At 38.4% G+C, this 15670-nt stretch overlaps 1 protein-coding gene across 7 annotated transcripts in view; it reads right to left on the bottom strand.

Annotated features, from left to right (window-relative positions):
* The window catches only part of armh3 (armadillo like helical domain containing 3), a 40710-nt gene extending 27012 nt beyond the window's left edge, over positions 1-13698 (bottom strand). Inside the window, exons 1-5 of one of the 7 annotated variants that reach the window (XM_026997127.3) lie at positions 13628-13676; positions 12143-12209; positions 11706-11815; positions 4297-4353; positions 3956-4102 (exon numbers count right to left, since the gene is read on the bottom strand). In XM_026997127.3, coding sequence (XP_026852928.1) covers positions 3956-4102; positions 4297-4353; positions 11706-11804 — 303 coding nt within the window. In that variant the 5' untranslated portion in view covers positions 11805-11815; positions 12143-12209; positions 13628-13676. Of the gene's footprint in view, positions 1-3955; positions 4103-4296; positions 4425-11705; positions 11816-12142; positions 12210-13269; positions 13306-13517 lie in introns of those variants that run through there. The other 6 variants (XM_081708112.1, XM_081708111.1, XM_026997119.2 and 3 more) reach the window with 6 other exon arrangements.
* Between the last annotated feature and the right edge of the window lie 1972 nt (positions 13699-15670).

Here is a 15670-nt window from a genome sequence, read left to right as displayed (position 1 = left end):
GAAATCTAAAATCTTTCTGAGAAACAAAGCCGATAGCCTTCCACAAGGCAAGCTAAACAGGCTTGAGCCTCATTTCTTATCTTTTAGTTCATGTTTCTTTTAATACAATCTTATAAACCCTCTGTACCAAGAATCTTGCTGTGTTATCTTCTGGAAAGGCAAATGCGCAGCCTGTGACTGAACCCCCTGTAAGAATCAAGTCCACACAATCAAGAATAACCAAATCCATTTGCCCCACGTTGCGCACGCAGGCTCATGAACCAGCAATGACGTAGAAAGGGGACTCTCCTACTATCCGTCCAAGCGGTTCAACCTGGTTGAACCCAATGAAGCATTAATGCTGGCATTTTCTCCTGCGTAACCAGTTGGTATTGGTAGTTTCTCTAATGTGAAGGCATTAGAATTTGATTGTTAATTCCTTCCTACCATTTGCCACGTAGCATGTTCAGCCCTAGTTCCTCTCTCCTATATATTGTTTTTCCTCTTTTCTTTTTCCCCCTCTTTATTCATTTAGCCATTCTCAGTTTCCCATGAATCGTTTGAGTAAATGTTTTGCTGGTTTGCTATTGCTCCACGTTAGTGGATTCAATACCTCTGCTCATTATCAATATATTCCTCAAATTTCTTTATGCAAATTTTCCTTTGTCTCTGATTACTCAATAAACATACCCTTAGCTGCAACAATTGTGATTAAAGAGTGGTATTCTAATTTCAGGTAGATGTGAAATAAAACTTGAGTGGAGACTGAATTACCAATAATTAATAAAATAATAATTAAAAGGAATTAATTTTTCTTGATAATCAGGGTGATGCCCCGGGAAATGTGATCAATTGTGATGGTCAATGTATGTACGTGTTCACATTACTACAGGGCTGTGGTTAGGGTTAGGGTGAGAGTACGCTGTGCACAATTGGCTGCCGCTAACCCTGTGTAGACTGGATGTAAAATCATTGTACAGTGTTTTGACTGTAAAGCATCCTTGGATATTGAGAAATACACTATATAAGTGTAACTTCATATCTTATAAACCAGTCAGCATTACAACAGTAGATGTCTGATTGCAAGTCAGAACCAAAAAATGAACCACAAGTTGCTAAATACTGGCTTCCACTCTGGATGGCTAAGAGAAATTCAAGACAGTACTGGTCATGAAGGAACCCCACAAGGGCCAAGCATCTTCTAACTACAGACCAATAAACTGCTTATCCACAATATGGTAGCTTCTGTCAGGAATACTAGCCACCAATCTGAATAAATGTGTGTGCAAATACATGAACATTATTCAGAAGGTGATTGGTAACAATACCAAAGGCACTGCCTACTGACAGAGAGAGCTATCCACTAGGATTCCAACATCAGACAGACCAATCATCGCATTGCCTAGATTCACTACATAAATGCATACCAATGAATGCCACACACCTGCAAGCTCGAATGCCTAGCCCTGTATAAAGTCAATAAGCCTAAAAGGTTCTTCATCCAAAACTCAATGGAACACTGGAGGACAACATTAGAAACCAAATCAAAAGACAACTGCCCAGATGACCATAAAGTGTGGTGTACATCAAGAACAGACACTGTCCCAAATGATGTTTTACACAGGCCTAGATAGATGAATGAGTATTGGCAAACCAACCAGACCTCATGATAGCAGTAGTAATAAACATGATGGTAAAAAGTGATGGAGAAATGTCCAAAGGGAAGAATGTTGGAGTGGGAACATGGAAAAGAGAAGTTGGAAAAATGCCAAGGAGTTGAGAAGAAAGTCACATAATGTGGAAGATTGTCCTCTCTGGTTGTCCTAGTTGTGATATGGGAATTTGGAGCTGTGATCTCCAAGCTCCTTGTTAATCCAAATATTTAATAAGCCAATCGTATGGCAGCAACTCAATGCATTTAGGCATGTAAACATGGCCAAGAGAACCTGCCAAAGCTCAAACTGAGCATCAGAATGTGCTAGACTCTGAATGTGCTAGACGACCTGGTATATTTCAGAAACTGCTGATCATCTGCGATATTCATGCACAACCATCTCTAGGGTTTATAGGGAAAGGTCAAAAAAGAGAAAACATCCAGTTCTCTAGGTGTAAATGGATGGTACCTAGTGCTGGGTACAGATAAAATTCTCAAAACATGATCGCAAGCTTTTGAAATTTTAATTCGATAAAGGTTAGATGTAACAGAATATTTATTTCTGCTGTATAATAGGCTGTTACATCCATCACACAGCAGAAATAAACATGACAACAGTCAGTCAAGTTTGGCTTGCATGTCAAAGTAAATGCCCATTTCCTGCTACCAAGTATTGTTTGCGCTACCAGCTCTTGGGTGGAACCAGTGAGAGGCATGAAAGCGAAAGTGAACTCACAATATCCTGTAAAGCTGAGTAAATTGTTGACAAAAAAACCCTCATCAGTTATATGGAAATGGTTTGGATATTAAGTACAGATTACAATTAGCACAGACGGTCAGCAACATGTCGTTGGTTGGAAAACGCATCAAATCTTTCCCACAGTGAGAAAATGCCACTGTACCAAAACAATAAGTTGTACTTTATTTACATATATATTATATATACACACATTAGAACGTATCTATTTTCTGTTAAAATAAAGTTAAGGCAGATAAAGCATATTTGCACAGTGAAATGTTTACATTACATTCTATTTTTGTAAATAATCTATATTTTGAAGTTTAACTAATGAACCTTCTGGTTTCTTTAGGCTTCAGTCATTAGCATGATACTGACAGCATTATCAGATTATATATAGTGATAGGTTTCATTATTCATCATTATGTTGAAAAAAAATTGTGTTCATATTTTTGCCATATTACCCAGCCCTAGCTGTACCTAATGATTATTGTGTTATCGATGATGCTCTGAGGTCAGGCTTGCTCTTTTTTTTGTCACAGTGTTCCCAGCAGCTAAAAAGAGACGTTCAGACGGAGTTAATGCTGCAGGGTCAGACAGGAATGATTTTGCCTCAACAGCCAGGGTGAGAAACCTTGCTGCATTTTTCATTCATCATTGGAATAGGCTCTTATCCCTTACAACACACTGTTAATACACAAGTACCTCATTCCTCACCATATCATTGTCAATATCATCTTCTAGACCATTGTCTTCCTCATTCATGTTGTGCTCCTCTGAGTCTGAGCCAAACAATGTGTCCAGCACAGACAATGGTCTCCTCTGCCAAAGTCATCCTGCTCTACACTTGGCTTGAAGTACAAGAATTTTAACTTGCACTTTTAGGATATCATCTGATGACAAAGTTAGCTTGTAGAACCTAGTGTCAAGGGCAGCAGTAATATCACATTTTGACCATCTTCTCTGAATGCAGTCTCACCCATAAACCTTGAAGCTATTTCCTGTGCTGCAGCTGTGTGGAAAGAGATGACAGGAGCAGACTTGAATGATGTTTTCTGCCAGTTGAGGCAGAGGTGAAACATAAGCCTCTCCACACAGGAAGACAGTGGCTTGCTCAAAGGGCTTGAGGACTTGCACCAGTTCTCCAAGTGTCAACTAATCACTTTTCAGATCCAGGTAGTGCTTTTCTCACCGTAGGACCTCTGGGTCAGAGAGGGTTGCAGTCACTGGCCACTCACCATACAGTAATAACTAGTTCATCTTACAGATACATCCTGGATCAATGGGTCAAATATGACACCAAGGTTGCAGTCAATGCTAATGTCAACAGACAGGTCAGAAAGGGTGGTAATGAGACCTTTGGGATTGAGTAACAGAACATCAGTTTTGTTCATGCTGAGTTTAAGGATATTTGAGCTCATCTAGAACTTAGTGTCAATAATGTGTGTACTCCTTAATTTAACAAGTTCAATTTAACACTAGGTGAGTATAAACCTCCAAAATCAACGCCCTTTGTCTAACAGATAATGTAGATAATGTCTGTACTGATGCAGTACCACACTGAGTGCTAAGCAGATCCCTACCTGAAGAGCATTCACTACTTTGATCTGGTGCTCCTCTTCTAAGGCAAGCACACAGTGGTGGAACAGACTATTGATGTTATCCTTGACCACCATTACTTCATCTCCATCCAAAGACTCCAGTTTGCCTTCCAGATACTCCAAGTTTACCTTGTAAATACGCAAAATAGAATGGCAATTAGTCTTAAGAAACTGTATAAGGCTCAGGTAAACAATAGTTTAAAAAAAAACTCATGTTACATGTTATTAATTTGCAATTATAGCATCTACTTGTATCGCTACAACCACAAATTAGAGTAATAAATAGTCTCCTGTATACTGCATGTTGTTAAGCTACAACATACCTTCATCAAAAATAGCTCATCCCAGAAGCGAGGGTTAGTCTTGGCAGGGTCATCCTTCTGAAATTAGAAAGGCAACGTCGCAGAAGTCTGCCCCATTTAGATCACAAAACCTTTTAAACAGACTGGTACTATGTACCACAGAAAACAATTTACCATGCAAGTCTTTATTTAGCATCAAACAGTTTATGGTTTATAATGTCCTATTAATATTTGCCCTACAGTTCAAACATTAATGCATTACTTAAGTATACCAGGCTATGCTGTAGCTCAGTCTACACTGGAAATTAGCCTAGTCCGGCAGTGTTGTGAAGATATCGTATTCCTTATTGCTATGATTAGAAATGTTTTTTTTTCTTAAGGATAAACGCTTCAACCATTCCCCAGAACTGTCAGTTTTGCCTTGAGCAGGATACCCTGGAGCCACACAGTCTATCAACCCAGTCATGAACTTACACTTAAGCCCTGTGCAAGCAAGGCTCGTCAGTCCTGTTGTGACTATCTGACTTTGTGCTTCCTTTACCAGGACATCACCTGTATCATACATCACACACTGGACTGCAGGAATCTTTCTTAACGTTGCTTTAACTGACCTTAAATTCCACCTGACTTCAATTTACCCTGGACAACCAAAATTTTCCGTGCATTACTCGAGGATGAAACACACTTCCACATGAATTTACAGTGCATCCGCAAAGTATTCACAGCGCTTCACTTTTCACTTGGAAGGTTGGATCTCTAACTCCAAAACCAAGCATCAAAATGGTGGTTTCTGCTTTTTCAGTGTACTACATTCAAACCTTGTTTTGTGGTCATGCCAATTCATTTAATATGTGGAAATAATTGACCATTCATTATCAAGATTCATATTAATTTGTGCTTTGTTTTAAATACAAAAAAAAAATGTGTCATTTTGTGAATAGACCCAGAAGAAATTAAGCTTATGTCAAAGGTTAATAACTTGAAGACCTATACAATGCATCCAGAAAGTATTCACAGCACTTTTTCCACATTTTGTTATGTTTACAGCCTTATTCCAAAATGGATTAAATTCATTTTTCCCCTCAAAATTCTAAACACACAATACCCCATAATGAGAAAGTGGAAAAAAAAAAAAAAACAAAAAAAAAACAAAAAAACTTTCTTTGGAATTGTTGCAAATTTATTAAAAATAAAAAACCAAAAAAAAAAAAAAAAAAAATCACGTGTACATAAGTGTTCACAGCCTTTGCCTTGACACTCAAAATTGAGCTCAGGTGTTTCGACAACTTGATTGGAGTCCACATGTGGTAAATCCAGTTGACTGGACATGATTTGGAAAGGCACACACTTGTCTATATAAGGTCCCATAGTTGACAGTACATGTCAGAGCACAAACCAAGCCATGAAGTCCAAGGAATTGTCTGTAGACCTCCGAGACAGGATTGTATCGAGGCACAGAACGGGGGAAGGGTACAGAAAATTAAAAGCATTGAAGGGCCCAGTGAGCACAGTGGCCTCCATCATCTGTAAATGGAAGAAGATTGGAACCACCAGGACTCTTCCTAGAGCTGGCCGCCCAGCCAATCTGAGTGATTGAGGTAGAAGGGCCTTAGTCAGGGAGGTGATCAAGAACCCAAGGGTCACTCTGACAGAGCTTCAGTGTTGCTCTGTGGAGAGAGGAGAACCTTCCAGAAGGAGAAGCATTTTTGCAGCACTCCACCAATCAGGCCTGTATGGCCAGACGGAAGCCAGTCCTCAGTAAAAGGCACAAGAAAGCCCGCTTGGATTTTGCCAAAAGGCACCTGAAGGACTCCCAGACCATGAGAAACAAAATTCTCTGGTCTGATGAAACAAAGATTGAACTCTTTGGCCTGAATGTCAAGCGTCATGTCTCGAAAAAACCAGGCACCACTCATCACCTGGCCAATACCATCCCTACAGTGAAGCATGGTAGTGGTAGCATCACGCTGTGGGGTTGTTTTTTGGCAGCAGGAACTGGGAGACTAGTCAAGGTCGAGGGAAAGATGAATGCAGCAATGTATAGAGACATCCTTAAAGAAAACCAGCTACAGAGTGCTCTGGACCTCAGACTGGGGCAAAGGTTCATCTTCCAAAAGGACAACGACCCTAAGCACACAGCTAAGATAACAAAGGAGTGGCATTGGGACAACTCTGTGAATGTTCTTAAGTGGCCCAGCCAGAGCCCAGACTTGAATCTGATTGAACATCTCTGGAGAGATCTGAAAATGGCTGTGCCCCGATGCTCCCCATCCAAGCTGATGGAGTTTGAGAGGTTCTGCAAAGAAGAATAGGAGAAACTGGTGTGCCAAGCACGTAGCATCATACTCAAAAAGACCTGAGGCTGTAATTGATGCTAAAGGTGCTTCAACAAATTACTGAGCAAAGGCTGTGAATATTTATGTACATGTGATTTATTTAAATAAATAAATAAATAAATAAATAAATAAATTTGCAACAATTCCAAACAAACTTTTTCCACTTTGTCATTATAGGGTATTGTGTGTAGAATTTTGAGGGGGAAAAAAAATGAATTTAATGCATTTTGGAATAAAGCTGTAACATAAAAAAATGTGGAAAAAGTGAAGCGCTGTGAATACTTTCCAGATGCACTGTATTCGCAAAAGCAATCAAAATGTATAATTAATTATTTTTCTGTTATAGATCCATAACACTGTAATTAAACGCTGTTTAATTACAGCGTGTTTCTTTCATTTTGGGAATTTGTTCACTGCTTTATTATCTGTTTTTCCTTTATTCAATACCAATTGATTAAATCATGCTTCACAGACAACAGTTAACCACTTCTAATTGTGTTTACATGTAATCTTATATAAATCAACTATTTGGAACATTAGTCAATTATAGTAGTCTGGTAGAGGAATTAAAGTAACTGATTAATTGCTTGCATGCCATTCTAGGTGTTATATACACCCGATTCCGAAACTGTTCAAGAAATGACTGATTATTATTAAATTATTCGGATTATTTTATTTTGTTTTAACTTTCTTTGTGGTGAGCCTTAGAATGCCCCAGAAGGATCCAGCCTGGAGACAGCAGGAAGACCATCATCTCCCGTGGGTTTAGTGAGCAAAAGCAATCTAACTGTAGTCCACGCCCAACATGGACGGCTAAACTAAAGGACCAACTAAATGACCCACTAAATCAGGCATAACTCAACTCATGAGTGCAGTAGTTGACACTGATTGGGTAACTGTAATTCTAATACATCAGATGTAGATTAGGGAACCCTCTTTCTTCTGTCCATTAACCCCCATCCTTTGTTTCAGTTCATTAATTTCCTCATCCCTGTTAGCCGTTTTGATCATTTTGTTGTTGTTTTACTCACGCTCGGCTCACCATGAATCTTGTTCGGTTAATTTTATTTAGTTAAGTTTTGTTTTGCTATAGCTCTTTTTAGTGAATTTGATATCTCTGGTCATTGTTAACATATTCCTCAATTTTTTAAACACCCTATTAGTTGTAAAATTTGTGATTCATGTGTAGCATTTCTAATTTTGGTAGATAATGACATTGTAGAACGTGCAACTTTTAGGTGTCAAGAAGGAATAATTAAATAATTAAAATGTATTTGCCCTGTTAAACAGGGTGGTGCTCCATCAATCTTAATTTTGATTGCCAGCTTATTGAGGCCTTCATACCAGTACAACGGTTCCCAGTGGTTGGTTATAACTACATGCATGTGCGCTTGCGCTCACAAATGATGCGGTTATGAAGTAAAAGTCCAAAAACATTCTACATAGGTAAGCAAATAAAGGGTTCATTCAATGCTCTTAATTGATTTCAGAAGTGCTAACTCAGTCAATGTCAGAGGCATAATTAAGTAAATATGTAGTTGGGATAATTAAGTAATTGGAGGTGGAATAATTTTAAGATGGCCTCCCTGCTGGTGCTGCAATAAAGTAATCCCTGTACCCATAAAATCTGTAAAACAGCTTGCAGAAAAATATAAAGGAAGAAAATGCATTTATTTAACCATAAACGGTGCAACAATCTGCAAGACCATTATGTACAGCCTAACATTTATTTATTTGAGCATTTTATCAATAGACCACTGACCCTAACCACCAAACCATGTATTAAACAAAAATGTTCAAAACCTGATACATGTCCTACATACATTTTTCTCAAAGATAACACTGCATCCTTTAAATTATGAGGTTAGTTAGCTAATGCTTTTTTGCAGACTTTTTAATATTAGCACTTATGGTTTAATTAAAGCAGTAAGCAAAAATGGCTGGGTGTTATGCTTTTATTTTCAGTCATCACAGTGGAGACGTTGTGGGCTGCTAATCTCATCAACTCTAACAAATGAAAGAAGAGAAAATACAAGATGATTCATGCCTTCAGTCATTTACAGTACCCAGTAACCAGCTGGCAAGCCCTAGTCTATAGTACCCAGAAACCAGGTGGCAAACCTAGGCTATAGTACCCAGTAACCAGCTGGTAAACACTTTCTTTAGTATGCCATATGTATAACGTCAGCAAATACTGTCATATGGTCGGCACATTATGACATACATAACTAGATAACATCAGGTTGATGTGTAAAAAGCTATCATCACTTTGTGCAGAATTTGCTAAGCATCTGTGCTAGTGAGCACTGAACATGTACTGATACACCATCTAAATCATTTTCAAACATATTGATGTTTTAAAGTCAAAAGTAGTCTGCATGACTCAATTTATCAATATATAGACTATAGACTAACAACATTTGGACTATAGCAACATTCTGGAACATTAGTTTCTTACTCACACATGGCTGTTTAAGGAGCAGTGTGTAGATTTAGGGGGTTCTATTAGAATGAATAGTATGTAGTGTACAAAGCCATGTTTTCATTAGTGTTTAATCAGTTTGTAAAAATGAGTCACCGTTTCTTTAGCTTGGAATGCACCCTTCATATCTACATGGGGAATGGGTCCTCTTCTAACAGAGCTGGCATGCTGTGCCACCACTGTTCTACAGTAGCCCACAAGGCACAAACCAAACACTGGTTCTAGAAAGCTCCTTTCATGTTTTTATGTTAAAGCAGCAACTTGTATATGATGGCACTATAGCATTAGATGCAGAAAAAAGAAGTGTGTGGTTGCTGCTGATACTGCCTAACCATTTTGTTTGAGAACCCGAAGCTTGAAAAAGACTCTAGAAACTTCAAACAGGCTACATGAAAGCTATAAAATACAGTGCAAATAAGATCAATTCAAATGCAAGTTGGTGGACATTTTTAGCTGTCGGTACCCATACGTGCTGGCATGGATACGTACTCATACATATTGGTTTTCTGTCTAATTATGATAATATTGCTCTTCTTCACACAAACGTGTGTCCATAAGTTGCCTAAATGACAAATTTGCCAGTATTTCTCCCATTGCAATATATAATGTGTGGTCCTTATGCTACGTAAGCTTGCATATGCTTTACTCTCAACAGACAGAAAGCAGATGCCCTTCCCACACAGAGTGTTCTGCTCCCCCCCCCTTCCTTGAGGAAAAGCTTTAGCTAAATGTTCAGTATAATTTGCATCTTTGGGATGTTTCTTATAAGGTCATACACATAGCTGGAATGTCATACTAAAACCTTGATTGCAATGCTTGTAAACATGGATCAGTATACTGCAGTGACTGCCTGGGTGTAAGATTCTACACAGACCATTGATTTTATAGATTACACGCTCTCCCAAAAAATGCGTCACTAAGACCTTATCTTGAAGAATCACAGGTTAATTCCCAAACTTATCAAAAAATGTGTTAAATCAGGCTACAGCTGCAGTGATATTAACAACAGGATATTTGAAGGTAAACAAAGCTAGGGTGGGATATTTTGAAATAAAGTCCATGCAATTTTTCATCAGCCATGGTAATATTCATGTGTCCAAACTTATAGTTTTGTTTTCATCTTGACTGAAAGCATAACCTACCATTCCCTCAGCACACATTTACGAGCCTTATGTGGTACATGAACTTCAAAATTATTTGTATCTGTATCATCATTGGTAGACGCAACTTTTATGGATCAGCATTTTGGTTTTAAATGCGCTTTACAAACAAATGCTTATTTATTAGGCTCGGACATGTATAGTTGTATTACTCCAGTTATCCCACTTTGTGTCATTACATTCAGCTCTGCTCAAGTAGACTAGCAGGCTGATAGTGGGATGTTAATCAAGAGTGCTCACTGGAATATTAGGACCAGGTTCACTGGAATATTAGGACTATACCCAGACTGTTCAGTTAAGACAGAGCTGTTACTTATACATGCTCAAACCTGCCTGTGATATGGTCACTTGTGTCGCCAAGACATACAGGTAAATATTTGATCATTACTTTCCAGAGAGGCCAGACAGTTTCTTGTCCACACCCATGTCATCTCAAAACCTGACTACTGCAACTTACTCTGCACACATCACGAGCCCCGTGCAACGGACCCAGAGCGCAGCTGCATGATTCATCTTCAACCTTCCAAAGTTCACACACACCACTGTACTGCTGCATTCCCTCCGCTGGCTTCCTTCAATCACCCCCATTAGATTTAATACCCTGGTGCATCTCAACACAGCCAACAATGCCTCTGCCCTTCATACCTGAAAGCGCTATTGTTACAACAAAGTGCATCTTGCACCCTCAAGTACATCTCGTTTTGAACAATCAGCCCTCTAAAGACAGGAAAGATATATTCTTAACTTTTTTTCTATTTTCTAAGGGTTCTAGCTGAATAGTATTTTTAGACGCTAGCCTAATGTATTAGCATGATGTCCATGGACACTACATAGCACTTTAAAACTGGACAAGAGTGTTATACACTGTGTGTAGCACCCCCAAATCAGAGTGGCTTTTCACAAGTTTTGATTAAATAAACTTCGGCTAAAAAGCCAGACAAATACTTTGTGCTGGCTGAAACTAGAATAGAGAAAATTATTGCTTCCCACCATTATTAGCACCGCCATTCCACTAGCGCTAGTACTGAGAAACTTTTGTGCATCTCCTTAACGTACATTCCAATAAAACGATTGTTTAACCATCCAAAATCTTTGAAAAATCTTCTTTTCATAAATAGCAAACCTGACAGCATTCAAGGACATCATTAATACCTCGTGGATTAACCTTATATTCTACTGACCTGCACAAGTTGACCACATTACACAATGCAAAGATGGCATATCTGAGGATGGTATATTAGAGTAAACAGATCTTTGAGTCAGTCTAGTTTCACCAACTTTGGTACAGCAAAAAATATATATATTATATTATGAATTACATATTGCAGCAAAAATTAAAAAGTGTGCGTTCATTTTCTGCTTTAGAGGTGTCTACAGTTGCCACAATGTCAAAAACAGTGATTTTATCTAAATATCATAATGTGGACATCAAACTTTCTTTAGATTTCTTACCGTAAATATTTCATCATACATCAGTACAACTTTTTCTTTAAGAGGTTTCTTAGACGAGGATGTCCTCCTAAGCAGACCTGCCTTCTTCTCCTGAGCCATAGCATCACAGCCTGAAACATATTGTCAATGTAAACACACCAGCTGTAGTTACATTCAAATCATTAAATGAACACTTCCTGAAAGCTGACTGAACTAGGATTTTCACTCAATCACAAAATTTCACTTGCATGTTTTTCTATTGGGATTGGGGTGCACTATTTATTTTCTCATTTGACATTAGGTTGAATTAGGTTGAATTAGAGATCATTAGTAATGAAACAGAATCTTTTTGAATCAATACATTAACAATTAAAATAAATTGTGTGCAAATAATACTAAACAAAAATGCACTTTACATTTATGGCATTTAGCAGATGCACTTATCCAGGGTAACTTACAAAAGTGCTTTAGAGGTCTACTCAAAATATCCTTAGTGTGCAGAAATAGGTTCAAGTCCAGAAATACCTTTAATTGAAAATGTCAGAACCAAGCAATGGTGGTGAAATATAGAATACTTTAACCATTACAAATATACAACTGAAGCAAATTTAAAAATCAAATACAAAAGTCTTATGAATGGCATCTCTATGACTGCAGACAAATTTCTGCAGCATTCTTCCATGACATGAAAAAATACCAACCCAGAATTTTAAGCTATGGTTTAGTAGCCTCTCTCTTTATAAATTGAATTTGTTCAATTGATCCCACACAGTTTTTGAACTTTTTTTTTTTTTGCTTATTGCATTAATCTTTGTGTTTGCTCTGATAACACTGCATAGCCTAGCTTTTAAAGTTAATATCTATATACACACACCAGATATCTCGACAGAAACATGTCTACTTTAGATACAGCTTTCTAATAGGAGCATTACGAATGCTACTTGTCTACTCAGTGTGTAACTTTTAACCCTGGTTAAACTCTGACCACAGGACCACTGCCGATTGTATGCCAACTGGGTGGTGGACCAGTCTCGACACACCAGTGACACTACAATAGTACAATAACAATGTTAAACAGGGTGGGGGGTTGCTAAAACATTGTGCATAGGAAACGACTAATTGTTTAGTTGAACACAAGTACATCATGCACTTTACAAGATAGGAGTACCATAAAATACAGTCACATATAAAACAGTGACTGCATATGCAAGGTGGCTAGCTAAGCGTTTCTAGTAAAGTGGCTAAACGCACACCCTAACCCTATCTTCGCCTTTAATCACGAAAAGTTAGAAAGCTAGCCGATCTTTCATTTACTGCATACAACCTAATCGTGCTTTCGTTCATTTGTGCTTTAGCTAGCCAACATTAATGTCATCTGATACGGTTAGGCCTGCTTATGCCACGATGCTTTAAAAATAATGAAAACTGCAGAAGTATTGTTCATTGGATATCTCGTTGCCCCCGGGTAAATACTGAAACAAAAACTATATTAAGGACAATCAAGAAGTAAGTTGTTTGCTGGATAATTAGCCATTTAGCCAACTACATACTAAACTAGCTAGCGTCAGCTATGCTAGCTGCTTACCTAGTCTAGATGGTTGAAAACACAACACCAGCACCTTCCTACATACCTAAACAAAAATATTCAACGTTTTTCTTGTCCTGATATACGTTTTTACGGACACTTTGGGGGAAAAAAAACAAACATTGATAAACAACAACTAAGTTAGCTAGCTAGCTAACTCACTAGCAATCTATAGGTAGCTATTTATCTATACAGGGAAAAGAGCAACCATCTAGCCAGCATGGTTAGTACGCCATAATTTATGCTACCTTGCTTTGTTAGTGGAATAACGGTAATTCATTTGCATTTTGTTTGCTAAACGAATCGCCATTATGTAGGTAATTGTTCTATATTCCGTCTACAACTGCTTTCTTCTTACCTGACATTAATGGACAGCTAGCTATATTTTCTAGCTAGTTTCCTCTCCTTCGTCCTCAGTTTAATTGTTGGTGTGTTGCGTACAAATGTAATATACTGCCATCTCCGGTGAGCCAACGTCAATTGCGGCATTAAACAGCAGTTTCGGGATTCCTTTACATATTTACACATTTTTCCGCTCTCTATCCTAATATATCTTAATCTGTAAATGAACGTCTCGGCCTAGATTATAGATAAAATCACCTCACTTGTGTATATCCTTCAGTGTAGTCACTGTTAAAAAACAAACAAACAAACAAAAAAACAACAACTCCACCCTGTAAAGCAGAGTGAGAGTGTCTCCGATGGGAGACGTGTCAATGCCAAGATTGGAGCAGATAACACAGGGTATGAAGAGGTGATAAGGAAACATGCCCTTGATGGGGTGACAGGGAACTGTTTTCTGGCATCTGTGCCCTTACAAGCTATATGATTGGAGGAAGTGTGTTGCCACATAAGAAGGGCCATCTGGTAGAAAGGGTTGAAGAATCATTGTTGAATGTTTGAGTTAAGGGAGGCAAACCTTAGGCTAAATGTGAAGAAATGGACACATCACGAGAAGCAGAAAGCAAGATACAATGTCAACTATCAGAAAGATCCAAAGGTGCAAGAGGAACACAAGATAGCAGTCAGAAGCAGGTAAAAAAAAAAAAAAACAAGAGGCAGAAGCTGCAGTAGCAAGCAGGAACATGAAGAGACTATATGACACAATCAAAAAACTCACAGCAAAGTTCAGAGTGGCCAGTTAAAGACTGAGATGGCAACACACTGATGGGAACAGCTGATTAGATCAGCAGAGAATTTTGAAGATCTACTCAATGAACCAACACCACACGGCACAGACCCTTTGAAAAAGTCTGGGAAAAGAATGAGATTCCAGTGGACAGGAAAGAGGGCATTTCATTAAGGATACCAACAAAGAGGGACCTAGGCTGATGTGAGAACTACAGGGGCATTTCTCTTTTGTCTGTGCCTGGGAAGATGCTCAACCAGATCACACGGGAGAAACTGAAGGGTCCACTGGACATTTCACCAGCAAATGCAAGACAAGTCATCAGAGCTCCTGTCGGTGGTATCTTTGTTTACTTTCATGTTTTCATCCTGTCCAAGTTCTGAAAGAGGAAGGATGTCTCTATTTTGACATTCACTGCTTTAATACATGCACAAAGTGCCTGCATGCACCCAACCAAGAAGCTCTCTTTTGTGATGAATATACATCCTGGAACACAAAGAGAGTGATTTACAGCTGATTCTGAGCAAATTCTCAGTCTCTACTACACTCTTTGGCTTGACTGCCAGCTTGATCGAGACTGAAGTACTTTACCAGCACATGCCAAACATCCATCTCATAGAATCAAATATCTACGGACAAAGAATCTGACAGCCAGGGTCTGGGAAGGCTGCATAATTAAATCGGTTAACACTACATTCCCATCTCCACAAACCTGAAAGTCTACAGAACTGTGGTCTTCCCCTCTCTCCTGGATATGAGACTTGACATTCATGTTCACGAGTATTCCTATTAATGCTGAGGTCTTAGCTCACTGTACCAACCAAACAGGCTATTGTGAGAGAAAATGTTTCCTTTTATGCTAGCTCTATTTTAGCAGCTAACAAACAAAACCATAACAATTAGAAGATTAGACAAATTTCCAGTTGCACTACTTACATAATACGTTATTCACATCCTGTCAAACTTTGAAATAAAATACATGTAAACAAAAAATTTCACAGCACCCCCAATTTGAAACATGTTTCCATGGAAATGTAGCATTTTAAGTTTCCCAAACGTATTTATATTTGTTCATTTCCGAGAGATTAACACTAATGCACGTAATTAGCTGTAAGAACACGGCTAATTTGGAAGGGTTTTTTTTACCTTCCCTAACACATCACAAGTAGTGGAACTGAACATGAAAACTACAACATTATCACAAGAGTGTAGCATACATTGCATAAAAGCTTGCAACTATCCACAAGCCAAATAGCAGCCATGGGGCTGGTT

The sequence above is a fragment of the Electrophorus electricus genome, chromosome 26, assembly GCF_041902795.1.
Source record: "Electrophorus electricus isolate QZ-2024a chromosome 26, ASM4190279v1, whole genome shotgun sequence".
Lineage (NCBI taxonomy): Eukaryota > Metazoa > Chordata > Actinopteri > Gymnotiformes > Gymnotidae > Electrophorus > Electrophorus electricus.
This window is presented reverse-complemented; position numbering and strand designations above follow the sequence as displayed.